The sequence below is a fragment of the Apis laboriosa genome, unplaced genomic scaffold (assembly GCF_014066325.1).
Source record: "Apis laboriosa isolate Shangri-la unplaced genomic scaffold, ASM1406632v1 scaffold40_cov151, whole genome shotgun sequence".
Lineage (NCBI taxonomy): Eukaryota > Metazoa > Arthropoda > Insecta > Hymenoptera > Apidae > Apis > Apis laboriosa.
This window is the reverse complement of record NW_025223180.1, coordinates 3,695,393-3,712,203: the sequence shown is the minus strand read 5'-3', so window position 1 is coordinate 3,712,203 and position 16,811 is coordinate 3,695,393. Positions and strand designations below refer to the sequence as shown.

Here is a 16,811-nt window from a genome sequence, read left to right as displayed (position 1 = left end):
AACCAAAATCGACTAACTAGCACACGAGCTTAATTCAAGATTCCTCCAAAGTCGTGGTGCATGCATTAAATTAACCGCATAATTCTCGCAAAGCTTATGAACGCTGAAAATGATCACCTTAAGTAATGATACGTGTTCATGCGCTATAAAATCGCGATACTTGTGCTAAACCGTGTGTGACTAAGCATATCTTATAGAACTCCCTATAACGAGAATACACGATTACACCACGGAATATTATTCGTAATAATAGGAAAATTTTGTAATTCGTTATTATTTCATTTGAATGTTTAAATAAAACCAAACAAAAAAAATAGATAGAACATAGATAGAAAAATAGATAGAACAAAAAGAAATAAATATATTATTCAAAAAGGATCGCAATATAATTAACAGAGTCAACGAGTTCTTGTTCAGATTTTGGAACAGAGATCGAACATATATCATGGATACGTACAACGTATACATAATGAAATTGAAGCTAATAGTATTTCGGTAACGAATAAACGTCGAATTTTTCTTTTTTCCAACCAGGAACAAAATCTGCAAGATCTCTGGATTGTACACGACCGGTACACGACGGAGGGCGGATGAACGAAAACAAAGAGAATAGGGGGGTACAGACAAAACACTTAAAGAAGAACTATTCTCTACTCAAGCCTGTTTGTTTCTTACTCCACATGAACGAGAGAGCAGGCCAGGAAGTGAACGTAGCCTGTTACTAAGCGTACAATGAATTCCGACGCGACATTGTACGTTATCATAATGTTCACCCGACCTCAGAAAACAAAAAGCCTATTCCTCCTACCCTCCAGATCCGAGAATTCATTTCTTTCACAATCTCTCAATGCTGCATTTCGTTTCGTTTTGTAAATATAAATGATTTGCATTTGAATAAAAAAAGAAATAAATATCAATGAGACGCAAAGGAAAAAAAAAATATGACGAAATTGATAGATATACGTATACAGGCGCGAAAAAAAAAATTCATGGAATGTGACTCACCTAAACGGCAACGTTGTAACGTCGACGAAAAATTGACTTAACGACGATGAAGTCACAGTTTTAGACGATAGACAGGGGGTAGGGGGGGCAAAATCAGTCTCACACGCCCCCCCAATGTCGCTCTGGACCCCCCGTCCTCGATATTCTATTCCTTTGTAACGTGCTCCGTTTAGAGCACACACTTTCTCGTCACACACCACGGACTGACCACTCACAATCGTCACCAATTTTCTATTCTCTTCTGTTTTTTTTCTTTATTTTCTTTGGATTTTCTCTTCTTTGTTATATAGCTTTCTTTTTTTACGTTTCACTCGTTCTTTTTTTCTAATTCTCTTCTTTTTTTTCAAAAAAATTTTGTCACTTCCTTCTCTGATTTTCTATCGACGATTTAATCGATAGACACTCGCGAGAGTCTGTTAATCGGTTACACTGAAAGCAAGCACTGATCATCAGGAATCGAAAAAACGCATAACATAAAACAATAACATCATTCGTGTTCCTTTCAATTAGATTCTTTTAGATATTTCTTTTTCACTTTTTGTCGTAGATTGCCAGTTATCACTCGTTTCTTTATCCACTACCGAACGCGATAAACACAAATATATACGCAAATTCTTAATTCGTCGTGTATTTCTTTTCACACGTTTTATCTGTTCTATCGTTTTATCTATCTCTATCTATCTATCTACCTATCTATCTATCCATCTATCTATCTTGCTCCCTCTCTCTTCGGTATTCTCAGACGCGCAGAATCATCGTGCGCGCCTGTTCGATTCCTCCGTATGTAGTTGAGTCTTCCACGGGTTTATATACGCGGCCAGCGAAGTGGTTCTAACGTCGTCGTGACACCACCACTGATTCTTCTTTCGCCGTCATGAAGTGGAAAACAGGTCCGTCGATCCGAAAGGGAGAGGTGTCTGCTCAGTTCCGGCACAAAGACAGCCTATCGTTGTACGTACCTAAAAACCATTTGCGATCGATCAGAGGCTTCCATGCGATATAACGAACGATCGACGACTTGTAAACTGAATCAAGAATGTGAGTGAGAAAGAAAGAAAGATTGCCTAACATGCCACGAAACTACCGGAGAGCCAGTATGGCGCCGTCCTTCGTTTATCTCTTTCTCTAACCCCTTTCACTCTTTCACACATACATGCATACATTCTTTCCTTCTCTTTCATCGCTTTCCATCTCACTTTTTCACTACGTGCGTGCCACCCAATTCTCTCCCTCTCTTTCTCTCTCTTTTCCTACACTCCAATCTTCTTCATTCGTCTCTTTTTATTATCTCTCTCTCTTCCTCCATATTCGTTACGTTCACATGTATGCATCTTATAAATCTCACTCTCACCAGCACCCTTTCTTCTTCCTCACTATTTCGAATTAACCACGCGCATATACGTTCGACACTTGACTGTCACCGGCGTGCATGAGATCGTTGATTTAATCAAAATGAGATTTCATTGAAATTGCGCCATAATGAATTCGAAATTTCACTGATATAACCAAGATATCGAGTTTTTGAAAACTGTTAGTTTTGAAATATTATTTCACTGATAAATGTGATGTGACATTTTTTCTAACGCATATCTCAAACAACGAAATAGGAAAAATTATATATATATATACATATATATATATATATATATATATATCTAAATTAAAACGAATGATATATCACAAAATAACATAAATCAAGTGTTGGAGCAGAGACAGAGATGGACAAATATAAAACGCAGTTTACACGACACGAGATACACTGAACATATTCTAATCGACGCGCGCTTACCACTTTTTCCTTTGCTCTTTTCTATCGTTTCGCATATTCGTTTCTTCCAAAACACAATAAGATACACTCGCGAGAAAAGTCACTAAAAGAGCCACAGCCCACGAACAGCACCACCATCCATCGTGTCAGGGCGCCCCGTTTCGTCGCCACTGCCGGCATGCATACCCGGTGGTTCTTCACCGCCTCGGCGCTAAAATGGCGATCGAAGTGACAGCTCTCGCCTCCTCCTCGCCGGGTTCGGTCGAATAGCCGCTCTTTCGACTCATACTAATACGCATCGACTATATTCCATCTTTCTTTCTTTCTCATTCTCTCTTTCCTTCAATTCCCTCTCGCTTGTATCTCTCTACATTTACTCTTTACATCTTTCTAACCTTTCTTTTTATCAGACACACGCACACTCACATACACACTCTTATAACACGCGGTACAACAGAATAAAGCTCTTTTAGTTCTCTGAAACAATAAAATCAACCACGAATCGAGCCGGTTTTGATGCGTACCACGCGGAACTGACGATTACACGTAAACGCACAATCACACCGTGGAGATACTTCTTGATGGCGGCTCAAAATCTCAGTCCCGGACGACGCCTACACCACCACCACGTACTATCTTAATAGCTGTGCTTGCCCGGACTCACGGGACTCGACTGGGCTCCGCCAGGCTACGATATCCCCGCCGCACTTGCGCCAACCGGCTATTGCTCCTACCCTTCGCGAAGATATACTAACCGTTCTTCGTTCTTATGCTCACCCCCAGCGCAGTTCTATTACCCGTGCAGACTAACTGAACCCTGCAGAGCTCCCACGCCCGCGAAACAGCCAATGCTGGAGCTTGTCGGCAGGCCCGTCTAACTTCATCCAAGGGCGCCAACCTAGCGAATATTTGTGCAATAAATTATGATTAAAATATCATTATAAAAAAAGGAATGTTAACTAATATTAATCGTTATTAAAAATACAATAATGATATAATTAAAATTTTATTATGTAATTAAAATTGAAAAGGTGTTTTTAATATTCTAAAATATAATATATTTTTAGTTTCGTGGAATTAAAATAAATAAACATATATAAATAAATAACCAAAAACTTTAAACACTTTTTATTATAAAAGAGAATGAATTTTTTTACAATAAAAAATATACCCAAAATGGGGGGCCTAAATTCAGATTATACGAGTCTAACTTTCGCCCCGTTAAGTTGAGTTGTGATTGTATAAACGAATGAAATATTTTAATAGTCTACGTTCATCTGTTTTCACTTGTTTCTTCAAACTTACAAAATAAACGATAGTTATATCATATTTACAAGTTACATTTTATCATAATCGATAGATGTGGAAAGAAATCAGTGCTGAAGATATTTGACGAAGATATTTGTCAATATGAATATCTTCTATACGGAATTGAACATTCAAATTCTTCTCTATTTATTTAAAAATATCGGCTTCGCTATTCGTTTGGATAATATCCATTTCGAAAACATCGATAATATCACATAAAAAACTTCACTTGAGCATTGATTTCTCATTGCGAGACATTGTTCGACGACTTTAACGATGCAATTAATTCTGGAAGCTTGATCACTAGAATATCCTGTCAACAGACGAAATATATGCCTCGTCGAACCGGTATGGTGTCGTGCGACTCTCTTAATTAATCATCACACGATAGAACTTAACGACTTAATCTTAAGGTAAGGTTATGTACGAACTGTTAAACATATAAGTGTCTCATCGCGTTGCATCGCGTCGTTTACATTATATGATGAAAGATTCATGAAAAAATATTAAAATAATGTATATAAAAACATTGCATAAATAAAGAAAAATATTATCGAAATAATATTTGATTAAAAATATGTTAAATAAAGAAGTCATAAGAATCGTGACATATTATTTTTGTTATTTACGCGAATAGTCAACTTTAATTCGATTTTATGACCAACGACGATTGGAGATCAAAGTTCTATTCAGTCGATTTCGGATCGTTCAATCGGCGGTGCAAAATATCAAGCCGTGGGAGCCGTAATTGAATCTGTAACAGCAACCGAATCAGCGCGACAGCCAATCATTGCATTATACGAGTCACTCACCGATCGACATTCGTTAGTCAATCGTTCGTATAATTGTTGGGTTACAGTTGCCCAGTTAAGCTACAGCTTTGTAGTTGAAGTATCAGATAAACGTACAGCGTTAAAACGGCGAAATGATACGTTGAATAAAAGAAATACAATCATTATTAATTAAAAGATAAAATTCAACAAAATGCATAAAAGAATTTTTATTATACAACAAATACTTCACAACAAACAATATGATAATACGTCATTGATACTTTTACCTATCATATTCTCATGAAAATTGTATTCTTCAGAAAATTGTGTTCTAGATATTAGGAAACCATTTCTATATTTATAATTTTTAACAATTATTTCATTATCTCATCCTTGATAAATTCTCGCAAATATAAAAAACGAAAAGCTCAAAATGATGATAAGTAATGATACATCTGACGCGTAGACATGTGAAGATTACAGAGATTAGAGTCGTCCCACAGGTTGGGAGCGGCGGGAATGTAAAGTTGTTGCTTTGTTACCTCGGTAAACAGTAGGAAAGCGGTGGAAATTAGTCGTTCGGCTAGAGTCAGTGCCAGGAGTGGCACCACGATAATTAGGTTTCACTTGGTTCGCTTTAATAATCCAGACAACATGCAAAGTGCATTGCTGGGATCCTTGCATCCGTGAAAGCATAGCATAGCGAAGTGTCTGGTGTGCGTGACCAACGTTAACGTTACCGCGGCCTGGCCGCGGTGGGTGACAAATTTTGCAAGGACAGCCAGAATTATTAATGCCTTTTCCGCGGAGAGGCCGAGACGAGGCGCGAAATTAGCAAGCCCGAAAGCGGTACACGGTGCACTACAAGCGAATTCCAATCGAGATAATGAAAATTAACGACGTTAAAGCGACGTCACGCTCGTAATTAATTATCGCGGCCCGTTTGCTGGTTGTCGATCGGGCTCTTGCTACATCAAATCCTTTTCGTAGGGAAGAATTATATAATCGCGATATCAATCCTTCATTAATTCCTTTGCTGAAAAATAAACTCACATCGAAACTTTTCGCAACAATGTTCGCGATTAATTCTTCGAGACGATTTTCTATGTCTATATATGCATGAATCACTAATTCTGAATTATATTTATATATCATATTATTAATATCCTCGCCGTGAATTTTCTTATGGCGAATGATCGTGCTTTTATTCGATAAGAAAAATAAGATAAATAAACTTAATAAATATTATTTTTAAAACTGCTATAAAAAATTTTCAAATAAAAAAAATCGTTCATTAAATTTTAAACATTTATTTCATTGTTATTATCCATCTATAAAATTGAATCCTGTTTAATTACCATCTTTCTTAATAAAAATAAAATTCCTATGTGTACATCAAATTAGTAAGTAATGTGTACATTAAAGTAAGTTGTATGAATAATATGATGAGCCTTCTTATCTCATTTATCATTTATTTTGTTGGATTTTTATATCTTTGTTTTCATACAGATTATTTTTATATTTAAATTTTATTCTTCGATAACATGAAATTATATACATCTTTTGCAATCTATGCATCGCATTATAAATTGATTTATATAAAATATTGCTCGATTTTGCATATATACTTAAGCAATATACTTAAATAGAAAATTTCATATAAAGATTTTATTTTTGAACGATATATATTTATTTTAAATCTGATTAGAATTTCAAATTATTTCTATTTCAAAATTTTTTAATTTTTATTTTGAAATAATATATATTTGTGCTGTAAAATCATAAGATTAAATGCGATTCATATGAATCGTTGAAGAGCAAGTGAAAAATATTATTGAATGCAATCTAAAGAGAATCTAAATATATATAAGAAGTTGCAAATAATTTTTATTTGCACATGATAAAAATATATTTATAGGTGCTACTTATTTAAGAAGAATGCGATTGAAATTGCATTATTAATCAGAATTGTTGATCGAATATTATATAAAAATAATTATAATTCGTCAAAAATATTGTGTTATATTTTATAAAAGGAATCGAATTTATTATATTAAATATATTTTTTAATTTTTTCGTTTATTTAAATTTTTCAATAACTTGTTCCACTGATTGAAATATTTAATAATTAAATTTTTATTTTTTATTTTTTTATAAATAAAATAATTTCTAAATACTCAATTTTAAGATATTTTTTAGATTTGTTATTCGTAACGAATACGAATATATAATAAAATTTTTAATCCATTTAATGAAGATAAATATAGTTGAAATTTCAACTTATATATCATACATCTGGTATTCAGAAGTATTGTAGAGAAACACGTGCAGCACACGTGTATGAGATGACTATCATAAAAGGAAAAATTGAGTTAAAAAAGATGTTTCAATCTGAAAAATTTTAAGGTAAATTCTCTCTTATATTTTTTAAATGACTAAATTGGTTTAAAAATTATTTAATTTATAATTTATATAATTTATTAATTATTTAATAATAATTATTTAATTAATATAATAATTTTTCACTATCAATAATATTATTTTAATTGATCAAATATTGACTTTTATCTATTTATGTATTCTATTTTGTATTTTATATTGTTAAATGAAAAAAATGAATAGAATAAAATAAAATTATGAAATAAAAAAATGATATAACAGAAGTGAAATAAATTCAAATTTATTTAAACATTGAAAATCCGTTTAAATTTATAAAATATAGGTGTTGTCATAAATACATCCATTATTAGATATTGTGAATTTTTGGGATCAGGTACAACATTTAAAACAGTTGTTTCTTTGTATAACCATGATGCTTCTGCACTTCCATTTCCTACTTTAATACGTTTTTTTATTAAATTAGCAGCATGTATTATTTCTTCTTGTATTTTTGATTGTAATAAATCAATGCCTTTTAATTTGATAGCAGAAACGGTAAACGCATCTTCAGGTAAAACGTCTTCTATCTCATTTTTTTCAACCATATCACATTTATTAGCAACATTAATTATTACTTTATTTTCATCTATCATAGACTGTATTGTTTTTTGAACATGCTGGATTTGAGCTATGACATCAGGATGACTTATATCAAACACATGAATTAAAATATCCTATAAAAAATTAAAAAATTATTTTATACACTTTTAAATTAAAATGTAATTTTTAAAAATAAAATTGTACATACTGCACTTATAGCATCTTCTAAAGTTACTAGAAATGGCTCTAATAAACTTTCCGGTACATCTTGAATAAAGCCAATAGTATCAATATATAATACTTTCAAGCTATTTGAAAGTAATCCTTGATGTACTGTTGTATCTAAAGTAGCAAATAGTTTGTTCTCTGGTTGTAATGAAGCATCTCCTGTTAATGCTTTTATCAAAGATGTTTTACCAGCATTTGTATATCCAACAATAGCAATAGTTGGAAAACCATAACTAGATCTATGACGTTTTATCATTTGTCTATGTTCTTTCAATTTCTTTAATGCATTTCTTAATTTTTTTTCTCTGGTTTGAAGTAAATTTTTTGTTTTTTCATCAAATTTTACTTGTCCAATAAGATAATTAGTTAAATCAATCATTTTCTTTCTTACATATGGAATTTCAGCTATGGCTACTTGCAATTTTGCTTCTGGACTTTTTGCATGTTCTCGAAAAATATGAATAACTATACTATAGCGATCATAAATTGGTAAATGAAAAATGTTTTGTAACTCAGCAATTTGTACAAATTTCAATAAATTTGTACTAATGAATATGGCTGTAACATTTGCACAATTTTTAATATCTTTTTTTAAAATTTCAAGACCTCCTGAACCAACTAATTTGTGTTTTTGTAAAGAAAGTAATGGAACTATTTTTTCACCAACAACACTCCAATTTGGTAGAGTGTTAATAAGTGTTATTGCCTCTGCTAATTGCAATTGAGGTGTAGTATTTCTTTTTTTTTTAACACCCCATTTTATATATGGTTGTATAACAAATACTCTATTTCCACTGAGAATTGATCCTAAATAATCTTTAGCCAATTTTGAATAAATATCTTTTTCTTCTTCAGTTTCATTATATTCTTCAAATATTATATCAGATTTGTATCTATATTGATAAGTAATATAATTCAATAATTTTTTTTTCTTATTTCTTACATATTGTAATTTATTTAAAATTACAAGTCTTTTCAAGCATTGCATTATTTAATAATTATATGGCATTTAATTCTTTATATATGTATTTAAATGTAACATATAAAATAAGAATAACATGTTATTTTATAACCTACAATTTAGTAGTAAATTGATAAAATAAATAATATAATATAATAATATAATAATTTAAAAAAAATTTGACATTATATATATTACATATATTTACATAAATATTTTTAACTTATATAAATATAAAATGTATAAATTTGTAAATATACTTCACATTATATCAATTGTAAAATAAGATACTTAACCTTACTTAATAATTTCTTTCATTCAAAATATTCGAGATCTAAGAATGTATTTTATTTTAATTATTTCAAATTATTATTATTTCATAATAATTAACAATCATCGGATTAATTACAAATTTTAATATTTATATGTAAATTTATTCTTAATAAAAAAAGCATTAGGTATATTTTTTTATTAAACTTAATATATTGTATTTTTTATAATAAATAATATAATATACAATAATATTTTTATACATTACATATTTATATATAATGTCTCGTTATATCTTGTATTGTTATAATATTTTAAAAAATTCAATACTGTTTCACATTAATGTATATTCGTGTACGAGTTAAACTCGAAAATCGACATTCAAACAGATATTTTTGCCACGTGACTAAAGATCTTATCATGGAACTGACAGTGTCAATTTTTCTAAAATTAGAAATTATAATTTTTAAAAATTAAATAAAATTAATTTAAATTTTTAAAAATGGAACCAGGATTATTAACAAGAGTTCTATCTGATTTTTTAACAACTATTGATGGAGAATTAAGTTTACATAAAGGAGAATATTTTTTGGTAATTTTATAAATATATATATATATATATATATATTTATAAACATTTATTTATAATCTTGTTATAAATAAATAAATAATTAAATTATTTTTTTCATAAAATTGAAATAGATATATAGTATCATAGACAGATATTGGTGTTATGGAGAATCTCGAGGCAGAACTGGAAAGTTTCCTTCGAATCATTTACATAAAGTAGAAATTCCATTTTTACATGACTCAGAAACTTTGTTTATATCAATTACTGCCTTTCCAGGACAACAAGATGGAGATTTATGTTTTTCTCAAGGTATTTATATATATATATATATATATAATATAAATTTATAAATGTATTTGATATATTTACTTTAAAATAAAGTTATTTTTATTTATTTTTTATTATATTTATATGAAAATAGGAGAAATGATCATAGGATTACAAAATGTTGGATCTGGATGGTATTTAGGTCAAATAGATACTAAAAAGGGTATTTTTCCTTTAACACATGTATGGCAACTTGATACCAAACTATTAAAGGTATATTTATTATATAAATTAACTTTTCAATATACAAATAATCAATAAAATTAACAACACAAATAAGAAATGTAAGTGAAATCTATAAATAAACTATTACTTTTAGAAAACCTTAGAGAAAAAGATTATAAAGAAAAAAGCTAGAATAAAAACTAGTTTAAAAGCTCAACTAGAAGAAGAACTTGATTTAGTAGAAGGTGAAATAGTCACTGTTACAGAAATTCTTGAAGATGGTTGGTGTTATGGAACAACAGAAGATGGTAAAACGGGAATGTTTCCAGAAGATTTTATATCTTATATAAATAACAATGTAGATCAATTAGATACAGCTTCTGCAACAGATAATTCTTCATCCATAAATTATAATGAAAATATATATAGAAATATTGAAATGCCTTCTACAAGTATATCTGTTGAAGAACCTGCACCAAATTATTATGATTTATTTCCTGAATTCAAATCAATTTCTTCAAATGTAACAGAAAGTTTAAAAAATACAAGTAATTTAAATACAGTAGATGTAAAACCATATGCTATAACTTTATATCCATTTAATTCTCAATTTCCAAATGAACTTAGTTTTGAAGCAGAAGAAGTAGTACACCTCATTAAACACATAGATTCAGAATGGATAGAAGGTACAAAAGATAATCAAAATGGCATTTTTCCTATATCTTATGTTAATATTATAGTAGACTGTAATGAAACAAATAATGAACAAAATTTGTGTAATCAAGAAACAAATATAGTACAGTATAATGAATTAATGCCAGGAACTGAAGCAAAAGTAGAGTATACTTTTAAAGCTCAAATGGATGGAGATTTAAGTATTTTTGAAGGTGATACTGTTAAAGTAATCAACATGGCAAATTCAGATTGGGTTAATGTTGAAGATCACTTTGGTAAAATTGGTTTATGTCCAAGAAGCTATTTAAGTCCATTGTCTACAGAATCATTGGATGTTAGTACAGATATTTTCGAAGATTTTGTAATAATACCATATGAAGAAGGAGTTCCTAAAAAAACAGATGAACAAAAATCAAAAAGAATTTCAGAACCGCATAGACCAGCACCACCTGTACCTGCACCGGGTAGAACTCCTTTACAAAGAAATATGATAGAAAACATTGACATTTCAAGTAATATTAATCAACAAATTAGTATTGTTGATAATGATACTTTAGAAATTAAACAAAAGAGAGCAGATCAAAGACAAAATGTTATATCAGAATTAGTTCTTACTGAAAAAGAATATGTACGTGACTTAAAGTTAACATATGAAACATTTAATTTACATAATCCAAATCAACTTGAATCTTTGGGAATAGATGTGATTACCTTATTTGGAAATCTTTATGATGTTATTCAAGTTGCAGAAGAATTGTTAGATATGATATTAAAAGCAATGAAAGGATGTGATGAAGAATTGCAAACTATTGGTCCTTGCTTTATAGAAATGAATGAAAAACTAAAAAGTGTTTATGTTAAATATTGTGGAAATCACGAAGCTGCTCTAGGTTTATTAAAAAAGGTTATTATATTTTATTTATATTCTTTATGTATTTATATATATATTTTATATTTATATATTATATATATATTTTATATATTCTTTATTCTTTATATTCTTATATTCTTATATTCTTTATATTCTTTATGTATTTTTTATATATATATTTTATGTATCATTTTATAATTTCAGTATGAAAATAATGAAGAAATAATGAAAATATTCAATAAAGGTATTGAAACATTACGATATCAAATAGCTTGTTTCGATATGAGTTCTATTCTTATAAAACCAGTACAAAGAATATTAAAGTATCCTCTTATTTTATATGAATTAGTAAAGGTTAGTTGATAATAATATTTACACACACACACACACACACACACACACACACACACACACACACACACACACACGCACGCACGCACGCACGCACGCACGCACGCACGCACACACGCACACACAAAATCATTAATGTATTATAAACTTCTTTAAAATTAAATATTTATTTTTTTTTTAGTGTACTGAGGACAATCATCCTGATAAATATACAGTTGAAGAAGCATGGAAAACAATGACTACTGTTGCTAGTCATATTAATGAGTATAAACGTCGAAAAGATTTAGTATCAAAATATTTAGATAATGACAACACATTAATAAGAAAAATGGCTAAACTTAATATGCATTCTGTAGCAAAAATGTCTACTAGATTGAGTATACGATTAGCTTCAAGTCTAGGATTAACAAATGTTACTATTGATCCAGAATTTGAAGAATTGGAGAAACAATTTAGATCTGTTGAAAAATGTACTCTGCAATTATCTAAAGATGTTGAAAATTGTCTTACATATTTAAGTGATGAAGCTATTTCAGGAGAAATGATATCAGATTTTATAATTCAGTATTATCAAGGAACAGTAAATATTGAAGCAAAGAAACTTAGAGATATAAGATCCATAATTTGGTCACAATTTATTCAAGATTTAAAAATATGTTTAAAAAATAGAGTTAGTGAACCAGTAAATTGTTTAGCAACTTTATTAGAAGGACCTGCTGTGTTAATAACAAAGACACATGATAAATTATTGGATTATGATGCTGCTATTTCTAAAAGTGAAAAATATAAAGAATCAAAAATTGTACATTTATTGGTTATTATATTTAATTACTTTTCTAAATATTATAATTAAAATATTTTATTTTTTATAGGCACAAGATGAACTATCAACAGCAAAAAGTAACTATGAAGCTTTAACACATCAATTAAGAGAAGAATTACCAATTGTCATTGATGCAGCAACAAATATATTAATAAATTGTATTAGTGCTTTTGCACATGCTAGAAAATTTTTGTGTGGAAAAATTACCAAAAGATATTTAAATCTCTGTGAGGTATTTCAAACAAAATTATGAAAAAAATATAAATAATAATAAATATATATAACTAAAATAATTATATAGATAAATATATAAAAACTATATAGAAATTATACAATTTATTTATATTATTATTTATTTATTTTTATAGACTTCAACTCAATTAACATCTCAGGATATTTTGGAATCATTTCTAGTTAATCATAATTTATTATGGAATCAAATAACTCGTTTTGCATTTGCTGGATCAAATCCACGTGTAGAAGAAGCACAATCTACTTGGTGTCCGCAAAGTGAAAGACAAAGAATTTCATTAAAAAATAAATATTTTAATGATAAGTTATATGTTGTTACAGAAAATGTACCAAGCACTTCATCTTTGGATATGGGCGCAGCACGTGGAACATTAGTTGCAGTTATTAAGAAACAAGATCCTATGGGTGATAATTCTAGATGGTTTGTAGATAATGGAGTTGCTCAAGGATTTTTACCTGCTAAAAGTTTGCAACTTCAAAATATACCACAAATTAAACAAGTTACCAATGAAGTTACAACATCAAATAAATGTAGTAATACATCTATGCCTGATTTAATTTGTATGGATTCTCCTGAAAAAGAACTCAAATCTACATTCCAATCACATTTGCAAGAATTGCTAAATCTTAATATTAATAAAGAAATGAATAAAGATATTCATTATTATGGTAATATTGAACAAATTCCTAGAGTCCAGCAATATCAAAATTTAAACTATGAGGTAATATTAATTATATATTATATAATAAAAATTCCTTTATTTATTATTTAAAATAAATAATATTTTTCAGTTTTACTATGCAGAATATGATTTTTCTATAAAAATACCTGGAACATTATCTGTTATTAAAGGACAAGCATTGAGACTCGTTAGACCTCATGATGAGAAAGGAAATGATGAATGGTGGCTTATGGAAGATCGTTACGGTAATAAAGGTTACGTACCTAAAAATTATTTACGTGAACCACCTACAGATTAATAAATAATAAACTCATAAATTGTTATTAATATATATATTCATTTATATATATATATATATTATATATATATATTATATATATTAAATTGTTAATATTAATATTTTTAAAATACACATAGCTTTTTATTGTTAAAGTTTTAATTAATTTATTAAATAAGAATTATTCAAAAAATTATGTATTATTTTAACTTGTTAAATATGTTTCAACTATATCTTTAAAAATCATGAAAAAGTATTAAAATATTGTATACCTATAGTACTTATACTTTCATGCTTTACGCTTAAATGTACTTTTTTAGTATTTATTTGTACATATATATATACATATATAAAATATAATTAAAAGATGTGTATTATAATTTTATTTATACAATAATATATTACTTCTATGATACTATCCATGTCACTTTAAATATTTTTAAAATATTTTATTATTTAAATATATAAATACATATCTATATATATTAACATGTATACATATTTGTATACTGTATATGTTTGAAAAAAATACATTATACACATTTTTTAATTGATTTTATAAAACTTCTATATAATATGATTTATAATATATTTTAATGATATTTTTGCATTTTATATCAAAGAAGATACACTGTTATATGTCTAATATTATAATACATGTTATCTTTATTGTTCTATTGTTCATAAAGTTATAAAAATATACAACTAAAAATAAAATTATTATTAATTTTAAATTATTACTAATTATTAATACTACAATTTATATTCTAAATAATTTTATTTAGAATATTTTATAATTTATATATTGCATTTGACTCAATATCGAATCTTATAAAATTATTTAATATTTTTATACAATCAAAGAATTCAGAAATAAAGTACAAAATTGGATAGTTTCATAAATAATTATCGATAAATTAAAGATATAAAAAGAATCAGAAGAAACAGAATATAAATTCTATTATATATAAAAATAAACGATATATATTTTTTTTTATTTTTTTACATATGATTATCGTATAATAAAATTTATATAACATGTTAATGTTCTATATAAATCAGAGGTAATTTTAATAAAAAAAAAAAAATTTAATCATGACACGATATATCATATGATAATTTTCATAATCAAGGATAATGGGTTAACATTCTTCTTAGACAGAAGAAAATGGATGACAATTTAAAAATCAAAGTGGAATTATTGACGATTTGAATATTTTTCTTGATTATAAATTGAAACATTCGCTTGATCGATTAACTTTTAACAATAATTTTGATTAATTTCCAACAAATTATATATTTGATATGAATAAAAAAAATATAAGAATTTTATTGAATTATATATCGAATTATATTCAAATATAAGGAAAAAGAAACCAAAAGACATTTTTAATAAATTTATTATATTATCATTATAATATAATACAATTACTGTCACAATGAATAATCGATATAATAACGTGTGGAACATACACATCGTTAAATTATCGCCTAAATTACAATGAAAAATTAAAAAATAAAATATAATAAAAAGAATAAGAGTTAGTTACACTTAAATAAAGAAAACAGTCTTTCAAAATACAGCGACTTAATAACTGTGATTTGAGATACGATTAATTACAACATTACATTAAAACAATTTTTAATGTATGTTAATAATTTATTTTAAATTATGTGAGAAACGAATACTGATACCTAAAGGTAAGTCACAAAAATGCCCCGAAACATTACAATATACTTGACAAAAGTAATTCTCATGTCTACATTATGAGACAATTGTATTTTACAAATGTTATGCTAAACCATGAAATTAACATTCACCGAATCTAATTATTAACAATTGCAAAATAATTCTTTTTGCCCAATTATAATTTCATTTGTGAAATCAGAATAGATATAATTTTTTGTTATTTGTATCAAATCAATAAAGAGAAGCATTTTTCCTTCTTTTTAATCGTACTAATTATGTGTCGAATATATGTTCAAAATACACTCTAAATTCACGTCATTTAAACGACAATGTTTGACGACTCATCACAATCGTATACGAATATTTCGTCTTTCGAATTTCCCGATGACCAGGTATATTTCATGTTAAAAACTTTAAATCATAACGATCATTACAATTCAATTGACATTAAATATTTAACAGTACCATTAACGGTACTATATTCTGATACATCAAACTTATCTAGATTAAATTCTACCTGAGGTTTAACTTGCAAAGGAAGATTGACAATTTGAAAAATCAGAAAAATTTGAAACTTTATAGAAATATAGTTCAAGTGACTAACGAAATTATTTTTTATGCCGAAGAACAAACGATTTATAAATATGAAACCAATTTTTAAAATGAGTTTTCATATTGTTGTAAATATTTAAAAAACTGTACAACATATGAAAAAAAATTATAAATTTTTTTTTCTTCAAAAATAAAAAGTAATTTTATTGGCATTATTGAATGATATTTGAATAGTCTTTAATTTTTCTAATTTTTCGAATTGTCGAACTTCCTTTATTAGTC

General features: G+C 27.7%; 3 protein-coding genes across 6 annotated transcripts in view; 1 reads left to right on the top strand and 2 right to left on the bottom strand.

Annotated features, from left to right (window-relative positions):
- LOC122715946 (plexin-A4) overlaps positions 1-3,375 on the bottom strand; it is a 275,970-nt gene extending 272,595 nt beyond the window's left edge. The window contains exons 1-3 of one of the 2 annotated variants that reach the window (XM_043938548.1): positions 3,169-3,375; positions 2,795-2,984; positions 1,006-1,964 (exon numbers count right to left, since the gene is read on the bottom strand). The gene's annotated coding sequence lies outside the window, so the exon portion shown is untranslated. The remainder of the gene's footprint in view (positions 1-1,005; positions 1,965-2,794; positions 2,985-3,168) is intronic. The other variant, XM_043938549.1, reaches the window with a different exon arrangement.
- An 836-nt stretch (positions 3,376-4,211) lies between these two features.
- Positions 4,212-14,399, top strand: LOC122715989 (dynamin-binding protein-like). 3 transcript variants are annotated; one of them, XM_043938654.1, is made up of 9 exons: positions 4,212-4,494; positions 10,140-10,172; positions 10,285-10,403; positions 10,510-11,934; positions 12,106-12,255; positions 12,434-13,054; positions 13,125-13,307; positions 13,444-14,049; positions 14,120-14,399. In XM_043938654.1, exons 3-9 carry the CDS (start codon positions 10,290-10,292, stop codon positions 14,306-14,308), a joined length of 3,288 nt encoding a protein of 1,095 aa, XP_043794589.1. In that variant the 5' UTR covers positions 4,212-4,494; positions 10,140-10,172; positions 10,285-10,289; the 3' UTR covers positions 14,309-14,399. The 3 variants fall into 3 exon arrangements, with proteins under 3 accessions (XP_043794589.1, XP_043794588.1, XP_043794587.1); XM_043938653.1 differs by having other exon boundaries at positions 9,995-10,172; XM_043938652.1 differs by lacking the exon at positions 4,212-4,494 and adding an exon at positions 9,526-9,884 and having other exon boundaries at positions 9,995-10,172.
- LOC122715990 (putative GTP-binding protein 6) lies at positions 7,519-9,049 on the bottom strand. The gene is made up of 2 exons (XM_043938655.1): positions 8,042-9,049; positions 7,519-7,967 (listed from the first exon to the last, which is right to left on the bottom strand). Exons 1-2 carry the CDS (start codon positions 9,047-9,049, stop codon positions 7,539-7,541), a joined length of 1,437 nt encoding a protein of 478 aa, XP_043794590.1. The 3' UTR covers positions 7,519-7,538.
- Positions 14,400-16,811: the final 2,412 nt, after the last annotated feature.